The sequence below is a fragment of the Zalophus californianus genome, chromosome 8 (genome assembly GCF_009762305.2).
Source record: "Zalophus californianus isolate mZalCal1 chromosome 8, mZalCal1.pri.v2, whole genome shotgun sequence".
NCBI lineage: Eukaryota > Metazoa > Chordata > Mammalia > Carnivora > Otariidae > Zalophus > Zalophus californianus.
In genome coordinates this window covers 106,496,084-106,521,542 of record NC_045602.1, presented here as the reverse complement: position 1 = coordinate 106,521,542, position 25,459 = coordinate 106,496,084, and the positions used below count along the sequence as shown (strand labels likewise).

The 25,459-nt window shown below is 40.5% G+C and overlaps 1 protein-coding gene across 1 annotated transcript in view; it reads right to left on the bottom strand.

The window, feature by feature from the left end:
- The window catches only part of HAO1 (hydroxyacid oxidase 1), a 50,641-nt gene extending 26,010 nt beyond the window's left edge, over positions 1-24,631 (bottom strand). Inside the window, exons 1-3 of the mRNA XM_027624150.1 lie at positions 24,472-24,631; positions 18,154-18,305; positions 1,582-1,837 (exon numbers count right to left, since the gene is read on the bottom strand). Coding sequence (XP_027479951.1) covers positions 1,582-1,837; positions 18,154-18,305; positions 24,472-24,608 — 545 coding nt within the window. The 5' untranslated portion in view covers positions 24,609-24,631. The remainder of the gene's footprint in view (positions 1-1,581; positions 1,838-18,153; positions 18,306-24,471) is intronic.
- Between the last annotated feature and the right edge of the window lie 828 nt (positions 24,632-25,459).

Genomic DNA, 25,459 nt, shown 5'->3' with positions numbered 1-25,459 from the left:
TGCTTCTTAAGCCGCAAAAAAACCCTACTGTATTCTTTGTTATTGTTGTTGTCAGGAGTCGTAGTAATGAGAGGAGGAGAAAGAGGAATAGCAAATTCTCTTTCAAATGTCCAAAGGGAAATCATGAGGAATGTTTCCTGTCAGAAGCCTAAATAGTGTGAAACTAATTATTTTAGAAAGTCTAATAAATAAGGTAACCAAAATAGAGAAATAAGGTGAATACAGATTTCATATCAGGGGAATCGGAAGCCATCTAGTTTGGATGAATTTGGCAAGAAGTAGGAATATGTCAGGACTTTTGTTTTTTGTTTCTGTTCTCTGAGAAAGACAAGGTGTTTGGGTAACCCAGTGTCTGGGATACAGGGAATGAGGGTATTGACAGCTCTGTCAAGACAGCATTTTCTCTTTTGTCATTGGGTTATTGAAGGTACCACATACACAAATAATATCCTAAACCCACCTGGAAGAATCACAGAGATAGCCGCACACAACTAATTTACATATGGTTCAGTGGCAAGATTTTATGCACAATAGTTTATACTCAGATAGGTGTATACACAGCAGAGCTACATAATAGTTCTACGACACTCATATAAGACTGTACATGGACTTATGTGGTGGCTGAGACACATGTCACTCTCTAATATACATGGAATTCCTACCTTCTAACAATCCTCTTACTTATATGGAATGCTGATTTGCTTTTGAAATCTTCTGGATTTGAATCTTTTCACATATAGATAGAGTAAGCAACGGCCCATTGTAAAATGAGGTCCAGGATCCAAGGAAAGCATCCTTTATCATTTCACATACTCTGATGTATGCTTTGAAATCCCATCATCAAAATATCCTTCATTAAAACTAAGATTTTGATTCTTATTCAGATAGTTTTATCCCTGAAAGCTATTAGTCACATACTGGCATGAAAAACTCAAGAGCAGATTTTGAGGGGAACTGGGGGAAGGCAAAAACAAAGGGGGAAAAAATAGGGAGGTGAGGGTCTTTCTCAGTAAACTCCCTGAGTTCCTAGCTTTGACACAAGATGATTCTAGTCCTAAAATATTATAGGGAAAAGGATAGTTCCTCGCTAATGGACAGGCTGAATGACCTGATAAAACCATCACAGTTCCATTTTGATTACCAAAATATGCTAAGATAAATGAGTGAATGAGTGAATGAATGACTCTTGACCCACTGATGAACCACAATGAAAGAGGAATATTGCTAAAAGAAGAAGATAGGGGATCAAACATGTGGCTTCTTTTGTCTCTATTCTTTTAGCTTTTTTTAATCTTCCTAGACGCAGTTGTTCCAAATACAATTAAAAATAAAACTAATAGGTGGCTTGTTGATTTCAACAGACAAAGAAATGCACTTACCTCTAGAACCCAGAGCCTATTATTCCTAAACAAGTTCCCTGCCAATCATACTTCCATACCAATGTTTTGTGAAGAATCTAATTCCCCATGGCACCCATGTGGAAACTGGGGGGAAAATAGCCTTCGGAGCTGGTACATGACAAGAGTGAAGAGAATTAGAAGAACAGCTCAGGGGCCCAGGTGATCAGAGACCCATGGTTACCTGAGTTGAGGTGGTAGTTTGAACCTATTACGCACATCGTCAAAGCGGATCCCCAGGTAAGGAGTGTCCACCGTCAAAAATATGGCCTTGTAGCCCTTTCGCTCAGCACGTTGCACTAGCTGCTTAGTGACCTCACGGTCCTTGTAGATGTATAGTTGCAGCCAGCGTAGTGTCTCGGGACTGGCCTCTGCCACTTCTTCAATTGAGGAGGTGGACCATGAACTCAGCATCATTCCAGTTCCCAGGGACCTGCAGGCTGAGGAAGAAAGGAGAAGATAAAGGCGAGCCTGGCATTTTCCCCACCCCAAAGCCTTCAGGTTGTTGTTCAAGGAGTAGAGACATCTACAAGGGCAATCAGGCAATAAGAAGTCAATTCTTGAAAAAGTTAGAAATATGCATTCCTTTCTACACTCTGCCTTGATCTTAGAGACAAAAGTGAGTCAAATAGCCAAAGATGTTTTGTGTATAAGGATGAAAAAATTGGGAACAACCCGAATCTCCAACCTTAGGGGATTGCATACACTGTAGTTCATATATTTTTGTGATAAGGTTAATTTTGTGCATCAACTTGGCAAGGTGATGGTTCCCAGAATTTGCTTGAATACACTGGATATTCCTGTGAAGGTATTCTTCAAAGGAGATTAACATTTAAATAAGTAGATTTTGAGTAAGGCAGATTGCTCTTTGTAATGTGAATAGGACTCACCTGACCTTCTGAAGGCCTTCCGTGAGGGTTTTGTTAGCAGGTTGCCTTCAGACTCAAACCACATCAACTCTTCCCTAGGTCTCCAACCTGCCAGCTTACCCTTTAGATTTTTTTTTTTAAGATTTAATTTGTTTATTTGTCAGAGAGAGAGAGAGAGCACAAGCAGGGGGGGAGCAGCAGACAGAAGGAGAAGCAGGTTCCCTACTGAGCAGGGATCCTAATGCGGTATTCGATCCCAGGACCCTGGGATCATGCCGGAGCCGAAGGCAGATGCCCAACCGACTGAGCCACCCAGGCGCCCCTACTTTTTAGATTTTTGGACTTGCCAGTCTCCACAACTGCATGAGCCAGTTCCCCAAATCAATCCCCCCACCCTCACCTCTCTTTCTCTCTCTCTCTCCATATATGTACATATTCTGTTTCCAACGATTACAGTTATAAAAGAATATTACTATTTGTGGACACAGAAAGATTTTCAAGATGTATTAAAAAAACAAAAAAGTCTACAAAATGACCCATACAACATAATTCCACATTTGTACAGATGTGCTTATTGGTATATAACCCTAAAGTGATTGCTAATGATAGGTCAGAGAATTATAGGTGCATTAAATTTTTTTCTTCCTTTTTCACTTCTAAAATTTTATCTTTAAAAATTTTGTTCAAGGCGCATTCTACCTGTTGTATTTTTAAATTTACAAAATACATATACTAGACACCCCAAGTAGACAGCTGTTCCCTCACAATCTTTTGAGCAAGATATCAAAAAATGAGTGCAGTGAAAGTGAAAAATAAGTAATAAAATTAGATTCACCCACCCAATTGTCTTAGAGAACTTGAAAGAACATGGGTGATAGGCTTTTCACCAAAAATAGGTAAAAGCCCATAAAACTGGCGTCGGCTTTAGTGGAGCAGAAACTGATATAATGTTTATATCCCAAATACCAAATATGGCAAGAGACAATAATAAATATATAAAACTGACTAAATGACCCTGAGTCATTCAACTTAGCTATGTGCCTGACGTATATCAAATGGCAGTTGTCCAAGTGACACTCATCAAGTGATGCTGAGAATATAGTGATGTGTTATTCAAAACACTACTTTGAGAAACTAAAATGTTTCCTTGCTTCTCAGACTTTAAGGGACAGCTAGATCCCCCTGGAACACTTGTGAAAACACAGTGTGCAGACATCCTCCCAGAATTTCTGATTCAGTGGGTCTGAGATGTGGCCTGAAAATTTGCCTTTCCACCTAGTTCCCACGGGTGCTGATGCTGCCAGTCCCTTGTACCACACTTTGAAATTTAAATAGTAGCAGTATCATTTGGTAGTAAATCTCTAAGTTCACATGGTAATAAAATGGATTTTGTTTTTGATAAAAGTTACTTTTCCTATGCCTTTGAAGGTGTTTTTCATCCCTGTTGTTCAGGTGACAGTTCAAATAGAGAAGACCTAAACTGGAGATGATCTTGTCCATGGGTCACTAATCTGTCCCCACCGAGTGGGCCTTTGAGAAATTCTCTCAAGAGACTCGTGACTTACAAAACAGTGTCTAAAAAAACACACATTTTATTAAGTAATAACACATATGAACATCTAGACCATTGTCTGATTTTCATTAAGACTTATAAACATGAAAAATAACTCCAGGTCATCTACTGCAGTTTGGAAGGAACACCAGGGGACATTGATCAGGTCAGGATCCCTTAACCAACAATTTATCATAAAGAAAATATGTCCTGAAGAGGATGTGACCTAACTAAGGTCTCACAGAAATGGAGAGCTGAGTGGGATGAGAACCCAGCATGTCTTACCGTTCCTCCAAGGCAACGATCTTGCTAGAATGCTCAGATGCCCACAAGACTCCCTGGTATCAAGCATAGATAAATGCACTCCCCTAATCCTTTGGGGCCATGGCACCCAAAGGGAATAGGTTCGCAACATCCCTCAAGGATGCCACCATGCCGATAGCTCTGGGAAGGCAGGGAAACTGGAAATCTATGGATGGGACCTGCTACGTACTGCCTGTGCAGGGTGTGGTTACGCAAAGGAGTTCAGCTAAGAGCACCATCAAATGATGGGACACCTTTTTGTAGTTTACACAAAGGCATCATGTAGATGAGCAGCTGTTCTATCAATAAGGATCAAAACTCCTCAAAAAGATCTCCTTGTAGGGGCGCCTGGGTGGCTTAGTCATTAAGCGTCTGCCTTCAGCTCAGGTTATGATCCCAGGGTCCTGGGATTGAGCCCCGCATCGGGCTCCCTGCTCAGAGGAGAGCCTGCTTCTCCCTCTCCCACTCCCCCTGCTTGTGTTCCCTCTCTCGCTGTGTCTTTCTCTGTCAAATAAATAAATAAAATCTTTAAAAAAAAAATCTCCTTGTATTCCTAAGAAACACAGACACTCCACAAAGACCATTAAAAAAAAAATCCTTAAGCTATCACTCTTGCAGGAAGTGTCAACTTTCACAAACATTTTGCCCGCTTCCCCTGGGTAGGCATGTCCAGAGAAAAGCAAGGCCAGCCGATGGCATCTATTTCCTGAGTCTCCTGGCTCTGGTACTAATGACTCCTGATGTTGGAGTCATTATTTTTCAAAGATTAAATCATATGGGGCTGAGATTTTGAGTCAAGGATGTTCAAAAGTCTAAGTAACCAAGTTGTAGGCATTTAATAAATGTTTGGTGATTTAATGAATTTACTCCAAGAGAGTCTCCTAGATGCAAGAAGAATATCAGAGTCTGTGCTGACATTTTATGAGTTGAGGCTAAGATATTACTCTCAGGAGAGAACAGGAGCAAAACTTAGAAGGCTTCATGCTCCTTGGAACGTATATTCCTGACCACTGTGATCCCCACTCACTTGTGATCATGTGCCGTGATAAAGGCAAATTACTGATGAATTACAACCATGGTTTTCAACACAGCTTATGTGAGAATGAGATGAGGGACCCTGGGATTTTGCAAGGACCATTCCGAGAGACAATCACAAATTTGCCTGCTAAAACATTGAAGCACTTCCATTCCAACTGGTAAATAACCATGGCTCTGAAGTAAATGACCCTCCTTTCTGAGTCCCTTCAATGTGGCATCACTCCCTTCTCTCCTCAAGGAATCCCTGGACCCCCCTCCCCCACATGTACATTCCAGAAATTTAAAGGTCAATTCCTGGCAGAGCTGGGGGCATTCAGAATGCTGTTAGAGCACTAGAAATGAGCCTCTGAGCATCTCTTCTAATCGGTTGAAGGGCTTTGTTGTACTGGTTGCTAAATATTTCATATGTCATTTTTGCCTGAGAAATAAACATAATTCCCTTCTAGCTCACATCACTCTTCTGGGGACAAAAATTGCAGGCTTGATTTGATAAATGACTTGGCATAGTCAGACTTTGTTAAGAAAGTCTAAGTAGAGTTATCCTAGTCCGGTGCTTGAAAGCACAAATGTTTCTGAAGTCCATTTTCTCTCCCTATTCATTTTCCACAATGAAACTGACCTCTGGCTCTCAAAACAGCAACTCTCAGATTTCATTTTAAAGGGACAGCAGTGCACTTGCATGGTATGACGTAAGACTCCGGGGCATGCTGCTTTTCCACAGCTCTTAGCAAAATGGAGATCACATCTGAGGTAACAAAGACAAGGCCTGGCTCTTGCTCCTAATGTTGATCCAATTCTAAAAATCTTGGCTTTCATTATAGTCAGCTTATCCTAGAGATAAAGTGTCCAGGAGGATACACCATCAAGTAAACACTGATCCCATATGACATTCCACAATTCTATTTCCTTATTTCCACTCCCTCCCTCTTTTATCATCCTTAAGATATATTTTCAAGAATAAACACCTAAGAGGTGCCCAGAGTGGCTCAGTTGGTTAAGTGTCTGTCTTCGGTCCAGGTCATGATCTCAGGGTCCTGGGATTGAGCCCCGCATCGGGCTCCCTGCTCAGTGGGGAGTCTGCTTCTCCCTCTGCACGCTCTCTCTCTCTCTCTCTCTCAAATAAATAAATAATCTTAAAAAAATAAACATCTAAACTTTTAATGCTCTAGATGTATTCAGATTTTTTTTTTCTCTTCTTTACTTAGGGACACTGGTAATACACTATTGCCATTGCTATAAAAAATGCATATGAGATACATACACGCACATATCACTAAGAGACATGAGTAAGGTTGTGGACATTAAAGCACTGAAGATAAAGCCCTAGAAATGACCTAGGTGATAATATATATCTCTTGAAAAGACAACACGATATAATGGATTGAGTCAGAAGGCCTGAGCGACTGTCCCAGCCTTGCCACACGTGAGGCACGTTTCATCTGCAAAACATCTATCACCACAGCTGCTTTCTTGTCCACTTCATGGCATTGCTGGACAGCCCACTGAGGCAAGGTTTGTGAACATTTTCTGCGTAAATTCTGAAGCCATGTATTATAAAGGGTTAAGTGAGAGAATGCCTAACACCATTTGGAAAAAGAAGTCCTAGATAGGTAGCCTTAGAAATTTAGAATTTTGCCAAGGACCTGGGTTTCTTATCATTGCTCATAATCTTCTCCACACCCAGCTTTTCCCTGTGTTGGTTTTGATCAACATACCCATTCCTCTTTGCAGAGATCGCATCAAATGCTCACTACCTTAAGCAAGAAAGCTCTCAAAAGAGAGCAGAATCTTCTCCAGGCCAAGGAACTCTGTGATAGGGCTGATATAGGAAGAGAATATCAAAGCAGAAAATCCCTACATTGCCGGGGTACACATTCCTTTGGAAAGTCAGGGACAAGACAACAGCAAATAATCCAAGAGGTGCGACAAAAACATGCCTTTCCCCACCCCCCACCTCTACCCCTTACCTGTCTGCAGATTTCCAAGAAGGGTCTGCAGAGTTACCTGAGTAGATCTGAGGGACTGGCTGCATTTGCTTATCAGGATAAAAAATTTTTAATTCTCACTACTTTTTTTTGTTTCTCTACTTTATTTGCAATAAAACTGTAAGTATAATAATATGGATATAAATGAGTTTAATATCATTGTTTACTGTCACCCACAATCCTGCCCCTCCCACACACTCCAGAATGGGCTATGGGCTAGTGGAAAATATTGGTGCATTCTGTTTAAGAGAATCCAAGTTATCCTGGGACTCACCCATGACAAAGTTTTTTATTAGAGTTAAATCACATGCGCTAGGGTGGGGAAATGCTACAAGGGTCTACAATAATCTGCCATCAGATTAAATGTAGTTCTGCCTCCCCAAACTGCCATTCAGTAGAGTTAACTCAATTTTCTACACTACGGAAACTGTAATCAACCACTGAGGTTTACATCAACTCATCTTAGATATAAATGCAACCACCTCTGGAGTCGATATAAATCCTAAACTCCAATGTACAATGATTCAGCTGGGCTAGAACAGGTAAAGAGGTTTGCAAAACTGCAGGAACTGGCAGAATGCCCCCATGGCTAAGAAAGGCAATCGTGCCTCTAGATGTTGGCAGGGTCTTGTTTTCCATCAAGCGTTAATGAAAACATTTATTTCTAATCTAGGCAATCTGGATGTAGGCGAGAGAAGAGAGGAAAACTACTGTGGATTTAAACTTCAGGGGAGGCTAAGCCTGCCTGTCCAAGTTCTTTACTCGAAAACCGGGACCTTTTTTTTTTTTTTAAAGATTTTATTTATTTATTTGACAGAGAGAGACACAGCGAGAGAGGGAACACAAGCAGGGGGAGTGGGAGAGGGAGAAGCAGGCTTCCCCCGGAGCAGGGAGCCCCGATGTGGGGCTCGATCCCAGGACCCTGGGATCATGACCTGAGCTGAAGGCAGACGCTTAACGACTGAGTCACCCCGGTGCCCCGAAAACCAGGACCTTATAGCAAACTGACCAGGGGTGGTAAGGTGGAAACTGACTGGCTCCCAGCTTGCCAATTGCCAGTCATCTCCTGCCAATGCCTCTGTCTGTCCTCTGCCCTGGTGTGCCTTTGAGGAGGGCACAGGTAAATGTGCCACATTTTCTTCTGCGTCTTCTTCTAGTTGTGAAGTCAAGGAATTAAATCGCATTATAGTAAAAGCCCCCGGCACATTTCACCGTTAGCAGACGTATTTTATAACCTTGCTTATTTAGAATTTGCCCAGCTTCCTAGGGTTTAGGTTAGAAGCAAAAATAAACAACAAAATAAAAATAAAATGGCAGAAGATGAGGGAGAGAGAAGTTTCTCAAAGTTGAGGCAGTGCAATTTACTGACTATGAAGTAGCTTCCAAATGTTTAATGTCCAGTCCAACAGTCTCACACATATAAATAAGATGTCGAATCACCAGAACAAACTGAAGTTTATCATGCCAGGCTTGACAAGAAGGGGAATGATAACACATCTGAGAATGATATTCACCCACAGCTACCACCATCACCACCACAACAGAGGAAAATATAAACCAGTAGTTATCAGTGGGAGTAAATGTCTATTATTTGAAGCATTAATTCATGTGGGTCAAATCATATTCCCAGATTAGAGCAGAACGATTAAGCAATGTGCTACTTTGGGCCCAAATTATTTCTTTGAAAACAGTTCTCCTTTATGGGAAAGGTGAGTTAAGTCTCCAAAATTATGTGTTTAAAGGAAAAGGGGGCAGCATGATGAAAGTGTCTAAAGTTATTTATAGGTGCCTTTGATTAAAAAGCTCCTGCAAAACTTAGTCACCAAGACAGCTGTGCTGTCTTGTGAAAATTATGTTGAGAAAATGCATTCTGTCCTCTGCACAGGAAGTCATTGTGCAATGGGGAAAATATGCAATGACAAAGTACCAGGCAGTTGTGTGGTTCGAAACTCAGAGTCTGACCCACTAAAGTGTTTGCATAAATGTGCACCCTAACATCCACTGGCTGTATCATCCTTTCTTCACACAGGAACTGCCATTTACAGACTTATTAAAGAGGTGGTGAATATTATGGTCTGCATGGCTAAAATCACTCTTGCGATTACTTAGAAAAATAATGTTGTGAAATTTCCACTACAATTCTGCGTGAAATACTTAGAAACGGTCAAACAAATCTTAATTTATGATTTAGAGAACCAAAGCAATTTCAACACTGCCAAGAAAGACCAGGAAACCAGAGTTCATCTTTCCAGTGCTTTCAAGATGGTCCATTGTCTGAATCAAGAGCAGTTTAACCTTGAGGGATCACAGGGTCATGGCACTTGCAGAGCTGTTTTTGATTGTATGGAAAGATTTGCAAGAAACAGTTAGTCCCAATGACATCCGTGTTCTCCCTTTCCTGCATCCACTTTGTTTTCTGAGGCAGAACTCTGCGTTAGACTAAAACATCATCTTTACTGTAATGATCCCCAGGTTATTATTCTGTCATTTTATTAAGTTGTCAGGTCTTGGCATAACTGGCAGATCGCATGGAGACCACACCATAGTGAGATGTCTTTTAGGACGGGTTCAAGGAAGATCAAGCCTGCCCTTGACCTCAATCAACCTCCCAAGGTATAACAACCTCGGTGTCAGGACACACCAGGGAGCCTCTGACTTCTTGCTGTCATGCTTTAATGTCATCAGGCACACCAATCATTTGAGAAGAAGCAATCTCAAGCTCTTCAAGATAGCTGCCCAAGAGCTTAAATTCTGGTGTGAGACACTAGAAATCGGACCATTTGATGTTGGGCTTCAATGTAGTAAGAGTCTGTTTTTACTAGCTGTTTTTGATTGATGAAGTTTGTCTTAGGGCAAAGTGATTTCAACACTGAAGCTATCATTTTTGGAAAATTTTTAGATGTCAGTGACCCATTTTTATATATATCTCTGCATATATACAAAGAAGGTCCATAATCCTTTAATATATGTGTCTTTAATATATGTGTGTGTGCACGTGTGTGTGTATGTGTGTGTGTGTATGCACACGTACTGTATGTGAGTCATGTATGCAGAAAGAGAGGGTCCACTGAATTTTAATTGCTGAAAAAGAACATCCAAAACATAAAGTTGAGCTGAAATAGGTTGAAAATAAAGGTGAAAATAAAAGAATTGATTCTTTTTTACTACAATGAAACCAAGAGGTATTCCTTTCCAAATGTTTAATGATGTAATTTGGACAAAAATTTAGTGAACTGTCCTTTCTTCTTATTCCTCCTTAGTTTTGTTTCTTCTCAGTGAAAATGGATAAAATAATGGGATGAAGACAAATAACTGGATCAGACTCTAGAGTGAAACAGATCTTGGTTCACACCCCATCTTGATCATGGACCAGCCCTAGACTTTGGTCAAGGGCGTCCTTGTGCTCCATTGTCAAATGAGGAGAATGATAAATGATAATTAACTCACAGGTCTATTGTGAGGATTAATGACAGGACTGTAAAGTCCAGCATCTGGTGCATAAAAGGCACTCATTTCAGAAAAAATAAAAGTTTCACTTAAAACAAATCTCATGCTTTTCCTGGATTTAGGTAAAATTGAGAATAATGGGGATATTTTCCTCATAGGTATGCTGAAATGTATGTCTACTCGGTCACCTAGTACAACACATAAATATATAAATCAATAAAGCTTTCAAAAATACATCATTTGGGTCTGGAGCAAAGGAAATGACAATTTTTCTTGCTGAATGGTCTTTCACTCAATGTTAAAGTCGATCACTTAATCTCGGAAAATCCAGAAAATTCAACAGCTAACGGTCTCACCTACACTCTAATTCAGTTCTTTGGGGTCTGTAAGGCTCTTTGTGTTACTCTGCAATCTGTTCCACCTGCACCTTAATAGGTGGTCAAGTCATAGCTGAGTCCCAAAACTTCACTTTGGAATGTTCTGGCCTTTTAGGCTCAAAAAGAAAGTGTTTAGATTTAATGGTTTTATGGCCCATCAAATCCTGTGTGGTAGCCTCTAATTGCATCCAGGGGCAGGAATTTCTTTTAAAATCTTTTTTTTTTTTTTTTTTTGACAGTTTACTAAGGATTTGTTAATACGCTGAGCATTCCTGGAACGCGGTAGGTGGGTTTTAATTTTTCTCTATTTGAGGTCCCGGCACTCCCTCATGTGGCGCTTGCACAAATAACAGTCAGAAGCAAACGGATGAATTAACACTTAATCTCTTCTCTTTCCTCTAGATTCTTCATGTTTAAATGAAGCAAAAGAGCTCGTGTAGTTCCATGGAGGCTGAAATAAAATTTCATTACAGCCACAGTGCCTAACACCAGAGAGATTTCCATGATAATGTCCTAAAAGCCTCTGTGGTATAATAAGCATTTTGTTTCTGCTTTGAGAAGTCAGCGATGCTTTACTTCTATTGCAGGATGGGAATTTCACCTAAGGATACTACCTGCTTTTATATGGCCCTAGGGCTCATGCTTATTGATATTTCCTTCACTATGCTGAGTATTTGTAGACATGATTCTGTAGTCATCCCTGAAGCTCATAAGAATAAAACGCAAATAAAAAAACAATCTAATAGAGTTTCAAATGGATGTGCCATTGTAAGTAAAGGCATTTATATGGCTCCAAAACTATTATAACAGTTGTCAATTATCAAAATGTTAACTAAATCATCTAGTACAATAAACGTCTTCTTATTCATAACATAGTACATGGCAAACTGCTCTCCACTCAGTGTTTCTCAGTTTCCTTCCATTTTTTTTTAAGATTTTATTTATTCATTCTTGCAAGAGAGAGAGAGCATGAGTGGGGAGGAGAAACAAAGGGAGAAGCAGACTCCACACTGAGCAGGGAGCCCGATGTGGGGCTCGATCCCAGGACCCCGGGATCATGACCTGAGCCGAAGGCAGATGCTTAACCGACTGTGCCACCCAGTACCCCAGTTTCCTTCCATCTTAAAAGACTTTTAGGAGTTGTTTTTATTTATTTTTTTTAAGATTCATTTATTTTAGAGAGAAAAAGAGAGCGCAAGTTGGGGGAGGGGCAAAAGGGGAGGGAGAGAGAATCTCAAGCAGACTCCCTGCTGAGCACAGAACCCAACATGGGGCTCAATGGGGGGCTCCATCCCATGACCCCGACATCATGAATTGATCTGAAACCAAGAGTCAGATGCTTAACCTACTGAGCCACCCAGGCGTCCTTTTAGGAGTTTTAATTTTTGTTTAAAATTCAAGCTCCTTTATTTATGCTCCTGAATTTTGCTCAAGACCCGTATTTCCTAATGAGTTTCATAGTCTGTGGCTTATTCCATCCTCTCAAAACTAAAGGGATAAAACTATAAAAACATAGAATGTTTGCAGTTAATATTCCAAGACTATAACATAGAATTTGCCTTAGGGTTCTTGCTGCAGTTAATGATACTTGGAAATATCAGTCACTGACCAGGACCTTATAAGCAGCATTGCACAAGTGATTAATAACCCGGAACAAGGTATTTATCCTCTGCAAGCCTCAGTTTCCACAAGCAAGGAGTTGGAAAATGATCCTTAGGGCTTTGGATTCACATTTGAAGATGCGTAACACATAGATGAGTTAATAAATGTAAATTGCCTGACACACATTGATTGCCAAATAAATGTTGGCTATCATCATTTTTCATGAAAGTTAGTTTGTGTGGCATAAACATCTATTTGTGTTTTCAGCAAGATCCGGAAATAAAAGTGTCTTCTTGTTTTCCTCTATCCCAAGCATGAAGCTATGAGAAATGAAAATCAAAGGCATGCAAATGTTCATTCCAGCATCTATGCTCTCCAGGACTGGCATGGAAGGCAGGGGGTAGAGGAAAGGGGTGGGATCTCAGAAGGGCAGCAGTCTACCTTGAATGGTTTCTCTATTTCATGGAATCTTAAATGGGGACAGAATCATTTATTTATGGCCTGGGGAAAAAAATGGTAAAGATCATCTTCCTGTTGGAAATTTTCTGGTTTTGGTTTCCAACATTTTCTCATTGTGGAGATTTGGTCTTCTTTCTTGCCTTTGTTAGCAGAACTCCTTCTTTAAAGAACTGTCCTGTCTGTCCTGCCGAACCCCAGCATGCAACAGGAGTAGCTCTGTGCTCAGTGACACACCTAACTTCCCCGAGAGCCCTGGGAACAATCCTGACCTCCTTGGGGCATGGTAAGCAAACCACTGATCTTGCTTAAGCAGCTGACTTTATCAGTGAGGAAACGTAATCCTCCTAGAGAGTGAAAATGACCTGCCACAGAAGTGCAACTAGTTAGTGGTGAATTTCCACATAAATCAGGTGTCCCAGCCTGACAGCCCAGGGGACACTCGTAGCCCACAAAAGTATTTGCTTTGGCCCACACATTATTGCCCCAAACAGTGTTTTAGAGAATTTTTGATTTATTTGCCAACATTTAAAAACCAGGAGATTACACATAAAAATCAAGGTTTCTGGCTTCTCTTGAAATGTTGGAAGATTTGGCAACCCCACATCCTCATTCCCTTGGGGCCTTAGTTAGCTAGCACTGAAATGCGGCTGCCCCCGTCCGTGGAACCTGCAATCTCCACCACGACCGTCTCCACCACCGATCCTGCATTGTTGTTTTCCTAACTTCATCCCTCTTTGGATATTTATGTTACCAGTCTGACCCTCAGAGCCATTTTTGAGGTTGCTGCGTAAAGCTTAAAGCAAAAATATCTTCAGCAAAGCAAAAAGGGCGACTTTCACTCCCATCAAAGTGTGAATGGAGTGTACTTTTCTGAAAGCAGTTTTTTAATATGTGGAAGAGACTTTTGGGACCCTGAGGGGCAAATAAAAAGTGCACCCCATTTTGGGAAGCTTTTCCCAGCATTATTCTCATGTGATTCTCAAAGGACCCCCCCCAGAAGTAAGGGCTCTTATTCAATTAAGGTTGCCAGATACGGCAAATAAACATATAGGATGACCCAGCTACAAAGGATTTGTTGTTTATCTGAAATTCACATGTAACTAGCTCCCTGTGTTTTATTTGGCGATCTTATATTCACTGCCATTTTGAAAATGAAGAAAGAGTAGCTCCATCGGTCACTCTTCAACTACAAAGCTGAGTAAGAAAACAGAGCTCTCTTCTCGGGCCCAGTTCACACCGAAGTGGTGAAAAGAAAGTCCAAAGACCCTTGAAGCAGGGTTCTGTGAAGTCTGGAGAGCCAGTTGAGAAGCCAATATTGTGGTACTGTGGCAACTTCCACAACTTCCTGGACGCCCATTCTAATTATTCAAGCCTGACCGTTCCCTGGGAATTTGAGTGGCCCTCACCTTGGTTGGCATTCTTCCAGAAGCCAGCAATGAGACAAAGATATGAGCACAAGTCTTGTATTTGGAAATATTCACCAGGTGAGTTTAAAAGTGAGATAGGGACGGGAAGGCAGTCAATGAAGGGTGTATTAATGGGCAGGAAGCACCCAACCTTCCTATCCATCTGCCCCCGTTGCCAGAGAAAATGCCAGGCAAAAAGTTGCAGGTTCTGATAGGAATGATAAAGAACAGGGGGATATATCCCAAGCACCAACAGCATCTGCTCCAGGCACGCATGCTTTCTTTCCTTCCAAGTAACCTATCCATCCCACAACTAAAACATACCAACCAAGGAGCACTCCTGGTCATGAGCTGATCACCATCAGCTTTCAGGGTTAATCTAAATATTAAATAGACCATCCATCCATCCATGGCAATTGGGCCATAGAAGAAAACCTTAGGAATGTTGAAATCCTTAAAGGAGGTTTCTACCATAAATCTGGATATAAACTGTGATGTCACTGCCCTCACAAGAACCTGATCCAGGATCTTAGATTCTCGAGGGCATTGTGTGACCTTTCATTGCCAGTTCCTCTGTGTTCTCGGTGTCACCACCCCTCTGCATTCTTAACTGTTTAACCCTGTCCCAATACCGATGATGTATCCCACTCTCCTGGGGGACCTGCTTTGTATGCACCTAAAGCAATAAATCAATTACTTTTAGGGGATTGTAACTGACAGAATAATGGGCTTCCCGTCATGACTTTGTATGGGATTTTCTGGAAATGGAAAGCAGCACAAGGTGGTTAGGAGTGAAGATTCTGGAGCCAGACTGCCTAGGCCTGAATCTTGTTTCTGTCGTATGAGTTGTGTGATCCTGGGCAAGTTATTCATCTGCTGGGTGCCTCAGTTTCCCATGTGTCAAAGGGGCTTACTATAGTACTACTTCTTTGGGCTGCTCTGAGGATTCAATGCTTTAATACTTGTACTGTACTTAGAAGAGCACCTGGAACATGGTCATTGCTTTGTAAGGAATATTCCAACAGGAACTTAAGAATGCCTCCTGGTTAGTGCTGGGAGGAAATAATGTTGCACAAAACAGTCCTATCTAGGCCATCAAATCATAATTTCTAAGTGAGCTTTCTTCTCATTTTTCTTTTCATCCCGTCCCCACCAAAAATAGGGAGCCCTGATCTTGGAACCATCGGAAGAGAGGTGGAGAGTAAGTCCTGTCATTTACTGGTCAAGAAAACTGCTTTCTCTGGAGCTCTAGCTCTTTGCCCACAGAATGAACACAGTGACGCCTGTCAAGTGTCACATAAAGGAATATATACAAGTATTTGCAGTCTCTGGGGTTTGTCGTTGCTGTTTTAACCAAGTGAGCTCTGCTCATTGCCTTCTCTTATGTCCTCTCCCTCACCACCATTCTCCTCATGGTCTCTTCTCCATCTTTTGCTCAGTGGTTATTGGTCCTGTCTTACAAAATAGTTCAAAGGGAATTCAGTAAGTATGGACCCCAAATAAGAAGAATATAAAGTCAGGAGTAATCCTATCACTCGTAAATAAACACATGTAAAATGGAGTCTGCATTCTTTACCTTAAAACGTAAATGTATTTTAGGGCCTTACTATGGTTTGTAACTGCTTTTTAAAAACTATACCGCAACATCTTTCCATATACTCTTTCTCTGATATCATTACAAAAATTAATCCCATTTCTAAGGTACCCTGTTTTTTACAACCAATCTCCAATTATGGGACACTTGGGTAGGTTTTTTTTTTTCCTAATTTTTCTCCTATCAAAAATAAAGGCATGAGAATCCCTGCAGAAATGTCATTCTTCAAAGTCATAATTATTTCCATGGAATTTCTAGAAGAGGACTTAGAGCATCACATGGAATTCACACCCTCAAAGCTTTGGTTAACAATTGTCAAATGATTTTCTAGAGATATGATTCCGCTTTACGCTCTTCCTATCGGTATTTGAAAATGCACACTTTCCTTCCACCCTCCACACACCGTATAATCTGAAAATAATAACTTCATATTCAGAAAATAAAATATATAGTTATAACTTAACATTTATTTGACAGCTAGGGAAAATGAATACTTTTCATATGTCTATTGGCCATTTTCATGTGTCCAATTATGAATTTTCTATTTGTCTTTTTCCACTTACATCTTTTCATCTCTTTGGGGTTAGATGTTATTTCATTATTCAAGTATAAGGGCGCTTCACACGGAAAGTTCATTAACACTTTGCAGCCTCATAATTTTTCAAATTTGTTTTGTTTGCCACTTATTTTTTCAATTTTTATAGAACTTTGACAGCATGGAAGTTTCTGGGGTTTGTGTTGATTTGTTGGCTTTTGTTTTATTTATTTATTTTTAAAGATTTTGTTTATTTATTTGACAGAGAGAGACACAGCGAGAGAGGGAACACAAGCAGGGGGAGTGGGAGAGGGAGAAGCAGGCTTCCCGCTGAGCAGGGAGCCTGATGCGGGGCTCGATCCCAGGACCCTGGGATCATGACCTGAGCTCAAGGCAGTCGCTTAACCAACTGAGCCACCCAGGTGCCCTGTTGGCTTTTGTTTTAATGGTTGTTATCTATGGAATTCTTGGGAAGGCCTCTCTCACCCCAACTGTAAATGGAAAGATACTGGTTTCCTTCTTCTTTTCCCCTTCTCCCTGCCCATATTTCAGGATTACCATAGACAAATGGCTGGGGCCCCAAGACCACTTCTCTGTGTGTGGTCCTAGAATTAAAAAAGTTCTAGACTCTAACCTAAGTCTGTCCAGCACAACCACTGGGTCATGCTGATATCCCTGGCAGAATTCTGTGGCAGACATTTCAAGAAGGGAAGTAAATCCATAAGATCTGTGATACTTTGAACTAAAATGCTTTAAAATAGTATTTAGTTCCTGCTCTTTGGACCTGAATTTCCTTCCCTGCTTAGCATCAAAAGAAGTCAGATAGAATTCATTACCAACTTTTATATGAGTTTCTGAAGCAGAGTGGGGAGATTTATCACTGTGCATACCTTTTCAAATGTTCGTAGTTGCTAGGGGACTGGCAAGTTAATAAATTAGCCCTAATAAGGAATTTCTTTACATCATATTTGAATTTCTCATCTCTCTCTCGTAAGGCAGAAATACTCTATTGGGAATATAACCCATTCATAAAACAGAATAGTGGTCCCAAACCATGACAGAAAACTCAACCAACCGGGTCTCTGCATCTGCTGTTTCCTTGAGAGAATCAAGTTGTTTGGGGAAGCAGGAAGGGCTTTGAAATCAGGTAGCTATGAGGTTGAATCCCATTTCGACCACTACCAAGCTGTATGACCATGGGGGAGTCAATTTCTCAGACCTCCATTTTCTGAAATGTGGATATTAATACATGTAATATAACTAAAAGCTATTGAACCACCACTCTGTGCAAGGCACTATTTTAAGCACTTTATATGTGTGAACTCATTTAATCCTGACAGTCACTCAAGGAGATGGGTACCATTTTTATCCCCACTTTATAGCTGATAAAACTGAGGCACCAAGAGTATCTTGCCCAGAGTCCTAGAGGAGGAGAATGTGCAAGAACAGGTATTTGGATGGCAGCGTCAATGAGTTTAATTTTTGTGAGTGTAAAAATATCCAGGGAAGTGTTTGCTTGATGCATACAGAGAAAGAAGTCACTAAATGTTAGTCCTCTTCTGTCCCTTTGGGTGAGACTCTCTTCCTACCTCGCACAGTTGCAAGCTCCCCATCCTCATGAGCCATGCACTGCATGGCAGTAGCTCCAGCGCATATTGGCATGCTGACCCTCTGCCCCAAAATGGAAGTCGACAGGTCTACCTCGGCAACATTCCGGAGCATCCGTGGATATAGCTTCCATCTAGAATTAAAAAAAAAAAAAAAAAAGTTTTAGAATTCTAAAATCATCACCAAAGCTTTGACATTTCATTTTAGTTAGAAAGAGAAAATATCATTTTATTTCTCCCATTTGGCAAACTACTTTACAAAGTTAAAGAAAAGGGGCATTTTTCATGTTTGTGAAGATGGCAAATTAGCCATAAGAATAATGGATTTCACAAGTTATTGTTCTTAGTGAGGTGTAATTAACATATGGTAGGATTTGCCCGTGCAAGCTTTGACACACGCATGCGGTTGTGTAAGTGCCAAGACAGTCCAGAACAGATCACCATCTTGAAAAATGTCCCCATTTCCTTTTGCAGTGAAACCAATCCCCTAACCACCACTGATACTTTTTCTGTCCATATAGTTTTACTTCACAAGAATATACAAAAGGAATCATATATAATGTAGCGTTTTGAGTCTGGCTTCTTTCACTAAAAGCATAGTGCTTTTGAGATTCACCCATGTTGCCAATTCGTCCGTCATCTGTTGCTCTTGGTGGATGAATAGTATTCCGCTGTACAGAGGTCCCCCAGTCTGTTTGCCCATTCCCCAGCTAAGAGACATTTGGAACATTTCCAGTTTGAAGCAATTATGAATAAAGCCGACTATAAACACTCACTTAAATGTTTTTGTGTGAACATAGCTTTCATTTCACTTCCTCCAAGTCATTCTGAAGATGGTATACAAAAACATGGAAGGCAGATATGTCCAGTTTGTCATATATATATATATATATATATATATGTATGTATGTATGTATATAACAGACAGTAATTGGAAGTCGACAGTAATTCCTTAGGTAATTACTTTTAAAATTATAATGTAGTTTCTTGGAAATTCTTAAACTGAAGTCAGTATTCATTGAAATATGGTGATGAGGGGAGATAATTTTTTTTAGTTTCCTCAAAAAGGTTATTTGGCAGAGACTGGAGTTTTGGCTTGAAGAATTTTTGACTCCTGAACATGATCTTAAATGACTCTTCCTGCAATTCTTTTGTGTTACAGTGAAAATGATCAATAAACCAAGAACCAAAATTTTAAGAGTAAAGTTTAGAGGAGAACAAGTTCTCTTCCCTCTTAGCAAAATTTCTATGTCCTATTGGTTCAGGATTATTTCTCTCATTAGTCACTGATTAGAAGGGAAGAAAGTACAGCCCTATTTCTAATGAGCACTAAGACAATAAACATGTGTGTAAGACCCACATACATACCTAACCAGCCCTCAGCTTTCATTACCTAGATTGAGCTCTGCTTCCAGAGAAATCGAGATTTTTAGTTAATATAGTGAAGTGTGATTTAGAATTGGAGTAACCAAAATAAATCGAACCTCCGAAGTTTTAATTGCAGCCTACTTCCTGTAGCGGACGAAGAAATTCTGCCTTCCTGTTGCTTTGGGTCCGTAATCTTACCCTTCTTCACATAATAAAGTAAATACATCCAGCCCTTGAAATGCATAATAAAGAAGTTTTACTGTGCGATTTCTCCGTAATTCCTTTGAACATCATAATTGTCATTATTTTTTGTCACACCACGCGCCTTGCTGCTGGAAGTCTTTTCTTTTGGACTGACTCTCACAGCATGCTTCTTTGATCTCCATTGGGGGGGGGGGGGAGGCAGAAGCCTTGAAGAGAGTTTTTATTACCAATCATCTCTAAGTGTATTATTAGAATGAGAGAAAAAGGTTTTAATAGCCATTGGCAGGCTGGCCTTGGAAGGCATTAGTATTTACTTAGAGCTGAGGAAACAATGAGCATTTTTACAAAGGGCACACACAGAGCTGCAGGGCATCAGCTGTGTGTGTGTGAGAGAGAGAGAAAGAGAGAGAGAGAGAGAAAGGACATTGTTTAATGTTCAGTTCCTACATAGAAGGCAAGGCTCAGTCCTTCTATCTCCAAGCAGTAGCTTTACGCTTGTCCACGTGGTGGCGCAGTCCCTTTAATAACTGTGTGTTCTCCCCCTCAACACTCCTTTCTGTTCTGAGGGTGACACTACAGAGACTCACCAACCAGTGAACAAAATGCAATTTTCACACAAAATTAGGTAAGGTCAATGGAGTGGAAAGTGTAGGCTCTCCAAAAAGTTCTCCACATTTTGATATTTTCTGAAGAGCCATTACAACTAACCTTGTCAGGTAAATCTAATAGCTTTCCAAGTCCCACCTGACCCCATCCCCAATTTAAATGATTTTTTTCCCACAATCTTACAGAAAATCGCAGCCGACTATAACCTTGGACTGTGCTCTTATAGGACCTCCACTTTGGAAAAAAGATATGAAGATCAGCAAAATAATTCAACCAATTGAATAATAAACCTCTTTCAAAGGATGGAAAATAAGATGCCTGAGCAATGGAAGTGGGGTAGAAGGGGCGATCCTTTCATAGGGCTTTTGACCCACACCTCACAACCAACAAAAGTCTCACATTTAATTTACAAAAAAAATGTGGTGATGTCCACATTGCCATGATGGGATACTCTATTTGAAGGAAGACACTGAACATCCAGCTTTAAAGTCATGTGCTGTTACTGAATCCCATCAACTGAACCCAGTGAATTAATGTTTCATAAGTCCTGTAAGACAATCTTATTGCATCCCAATTTCTCCACATTAATTTTTTACTCTAAGCATTTACATCAAATGAAATATATGTAAATACATATATCAAGTATATAAAATAGCACAATTTTTGTAATCTCCTTTTTTACCTTTCATTCTTAATATCGTGAGATCTTGAAAACATTTAACTGGATGGCCCTCAACCTCTGAGGTATTGCAGTAAAGGAGTAAGGAGGGCAGGGATCTACGTCTGAAGAAAACACTGCACAGCAAGCAGTGCTATATTTAAATAGTCAAGCCAGTTTTTGAATGCCTTGGTGTGTAAATGGGTTTCGGAAGGCCTGTGACCCTCCTGACAAGGTGTATAGTTGTGCTTGCGCGTGTGTGTGCGCACGCGTGTCCTCATGCGTGTATAGATTTGCCAACACTCGTATGGATAAAGAAGTCACAGCTCTGAGGTCCAAGATAGAGGAAGCAGAGGAGAAAGGGAGGACAAAGGGTAGGAGGAGGGGGAGGAGAGAACAGAGCTGGGATGTGAGACCTCTTGCCACATGAATCTTCAAAAAGAAGAGGCAATTAGCTACTTTGCATAACGCAAGAGCAAAAAGCAGCTTACTCTACTCACCTATCATGGAAACCATCTTGTGGCATTTACACCTAGGAGGAGAATACTTATAATGCCGCAGGGGAGTTCAGACTGCTTCTCAAATATTAAAGTGAGAGAAGGTTATCACTTTTCCATCTGTTACTTAAAAGAAAATCATGCCATTTTCAGTGTGAGGAAAGAAAGGAGCTTCATTTTCTAATATCATCGGGACTTCTAGATGCCCCAAATTGTAGAATTAGTTTCCACTAATGATAATTTCACAAGAAGCCACAAAGTGCAGACCATGATTGAGAAGGATACACTAAGTTCATTTGTAAGAGAAACACGTACTGTGTTGTTCTTTGTTTTTTATTTATTTATTTATTTTAAGTTAACCCCAATCAGGTCAGGCCAAGCAAAATGTAGCAAGCTGACATCTGCTGTTCGCTTCATGTTCACAATAGGAAGTTATGCTCTTCAGTCTGGTTCCATCTATTTGACTTTGTCCTCTTGCATTTTATTTTATTTTATTTTATTTTATTTTATTTTATTTTACTTTATTTTTATTCTTTTTTGGCTACAATAACATTAGAGTCCCAAGTCTTACCCCAGAAATGTTTACAAGCAAGTGCGAGGTCACATAAGTAAGCCAGGTCCCCAGAAGCCAAACCGCGGTTGTCAGAGCGGGAGCACAGAGATAACAGCGGTCACTGTGAATGACACTTTGTTGTGCTTGTGGGAGGGGGAGCTGGATACCCTTCATAAATGTCTTTAAAATGCCCTGACACTGTGTCACAACGGGTTATCTGAGGTTTGGTTGTTTTGCAGTCTTCATTTGAATCAGAATGAGAGAGCTCAGATTGGTTTTCTTCATCCCATCAGCCCAAAGCCACCAGGACCCTGGCAGGAAATCTATTCTGAGCTCCATGTCATCAGCTCAATGGTAGAAGGTGAGGAATGAAGGGTCACAGGCAGTTACACAACAAAAGAGGAATTGAAGTAGGCGATGGCCCCTAACGTTAGTTGCAATATAAAAACTCCTCAAACAGTTGATAATAAAATAGCATCAACCGACCTCCAGAGCTGATTAATCCCCATTTTTTTCACTTTCAAGCTGAACAAAAGAGAAAGGTCAAGGTTCATGGAAAGGACGGCATTGCAAACTCATTCGCATGATCTGTGTTCTGTCCTGAAGTTACTTAGTACGTGCATAGGCCAGGAATATTTAACTGGAGTACCGTGTGACCTGCACAAGCATGAGGCACTCCTCCCCTCCACAAATTGGAAGTCAACACTGTCTTCTATGTCTCACAAAGTTTCTAGAATTTCCAGGGTTGCAGAGGTGTTTGTATTTGCTGCAGCCCTTTGCTCCCTCTCTAAGGCCTCTACTGGGTACATTTTGGGGACACTTTGCATCAATTCAACCCACCAGTGTTATGGCGGTCAAAAATCAATGTACATCCATTGGAAGGTAAGCTCCCATGAATAGGAACTTTGTCTGGTTCATTGCTCTATCTTCAGCATGTAGTACAGAGTCTGGCCCATAGAGATTCCTAATAAATGTGAGTTAATTAATTAAGTAGCATGAGGTGAAGGGGGTTGAAGGGTGGGTCAGGAAATAGGTGATCATCTGAGCATTATGACCTGAGAAATTCAAAGAGACACCAACCTGTCAGAGGCCTGAGATTTCCTTAGTTAAAATGACCTATTTGGGTTAAAGTGTTGTTTTCAGGAGACTAGTAAGAGGTAAGCCACATTATCTGATGAATAGAACCACTATGGGCCTAGGAAGGGACATCTTTCAAGAGCAGAAAACTTTGAAGAGGCCCAAGACATTAAATGATTGAAAAAAGATCATACAGAATTTTAAGTCCCTCTGCTCTTAGTCAACTTTTCCTTTTCTTCCTCTTCCCGAATTTGTGAAGCTCATGTGGGTTCCAGGGAAGATTTGAAACAAAGTTAAGGCTTATGGAAGTTTGGGGGGGGGAATCCCATCCTTCACCCCATTCTCAGGTTCCTGGGGGTACATTGGTGCTGCTTGCCAGGGACCACTTGGTTAGAATAATCTCTCCCCTAATTTACACATAGAAAAGTGATTTCTGAGAGATTTTTCTCTAGACTGACAAAGCCAAGAAGGAAGGCAGAGTCTTTCCTCTGGATATTTTCTTCCTTTTTTCTTTAATTTATCACCATCAATGAACACCCACAATATTCGCTGGCTTTACTAAAGGCTATAATGTAAGATGGATGAGCCTGAAATCGTATAGTGTATCGAGGGCTCTCCTCCCCTACCCCAGCAAATAAACCATTTCATAACTGCTGAGAGAAAAACACTCCTCTAAAGTTATTTTGTTTCTTATTTTTATTACAAAGAGAAAATATAAACCATGACACCCACCATGTTGTGCTTTGAAATATGAAAGGCAAGGAAAACTAATTTGGGAATAGAGGTAGGTGAAGCACTTTGGATGAGGGATGAAATAGCCAAGTTGAAAGATTAATGCTATGGAGACAAATTGAAATCTAAAGTGAAAGTTTAGACAACAGTAATCAAAATGAATGATAACGGAAAGGCGGCAGGATGGGAACATTTGAGGCAACAATCTGATCTGGTTCAACCAGATATGATGGCTATCTTGCACTTAATGCTAACTGCTTCCTACACCATGAGCGATGACCCTCCCTCTTATACTCAGAGAAAAAGAATAGAGACTCATCAGACTGCATCACTATTTTTATACACAGTTAAATTAAGTATCCACGTAATTCCATGTGAGGCAAATTAGGGTTGGTTTTGTCAGTCAATTGTTTGAGATTCCCAGGCTTGGGATATTTTTAAACAATTTAATAGCCCAAGACTTCTCATGGCCCCAGGAGTTTTTTACCTCTCTACTAAGCATCCATCTAGACAAATAATTTCACATCATCAACATTAAAACTTGGAGATCTTATTTTGGTAGGATGTCCTCATATAATTTTAAAACTATAAATAAATTTTCTTACCTGGAAAATGCTGCAACATTATCAGCCAACGTTTCCTGGTCATTTGCCCCAGAAATATAATAGTCATATATAGACTTCGGAAGTACTGATTTAGCATGTTGTTCATAATCACTGATACAAATTAACCGCGTAAACATTTTCACAGGTTACTGTCACCCCAGGTTTGGGTTTTTTTTCCCTGCCTAGCCTTCTACATCCTGATAATTCCACTATTTGTCAATTATTAATAGACTTTTTCCAAAGTTCAGATTTACTTCTCTGTTGCTTACATTAAGTGAGCAAATATATGCTTAGATTTTGCAATTTCACTTGCATCTGTCTGCCAAAGAACAGCTACCCCTAAGCCATGAGAAGGTGGGGTTGGGGAGGCAAGAGAAGGGGATTAGTTGTCTGTCACATCAAAAATTAAGGACGTAGAGAAGTACTTGAATGAATCCACTCTTGGCACAGTTCTGGCTAAGGCTGCTTCTTCTGCATGGTATGTGCGTTTGCTTGGAACCCTGAATGGGCTGCCCACTCATTTTTCTTCCACATTTGGACCATGAACATATCATGTGACAAAGAGCTTATGGAATGAATGAGGCATCCAGTAAAAACAGGGTCTCTATATAATATAAAATTCAGCTGATTATAAACATTTGGCTTTAACAAGGAACATTAAGCCCAAATTTATAGCTTATTCTTAAAGAGTCTTGTCTCACTCTGGGGAGAATATAGGGAGGTGCCATTCCAAAGACCTTGTGGTCTCAATCTAAAATTTCACTCAATCATGGAACACTTGGGGGGAAGACTTGTATTATTAAGACATGATTCACAAAGCAATGGCTTTGACATCAGTCAGACCTGGGTTTCAGTCTAGGAGCCTCCACTTGAAGCTGCCCACCAGCCATTCGGCAGCTGAATTCTAACCGCCTACCTCTGTAGGAGAATGTTCTCTTCAACTTGGACCCTGCTTTTCCATCCATTGGCAGACCACAGTGCTAAGGAG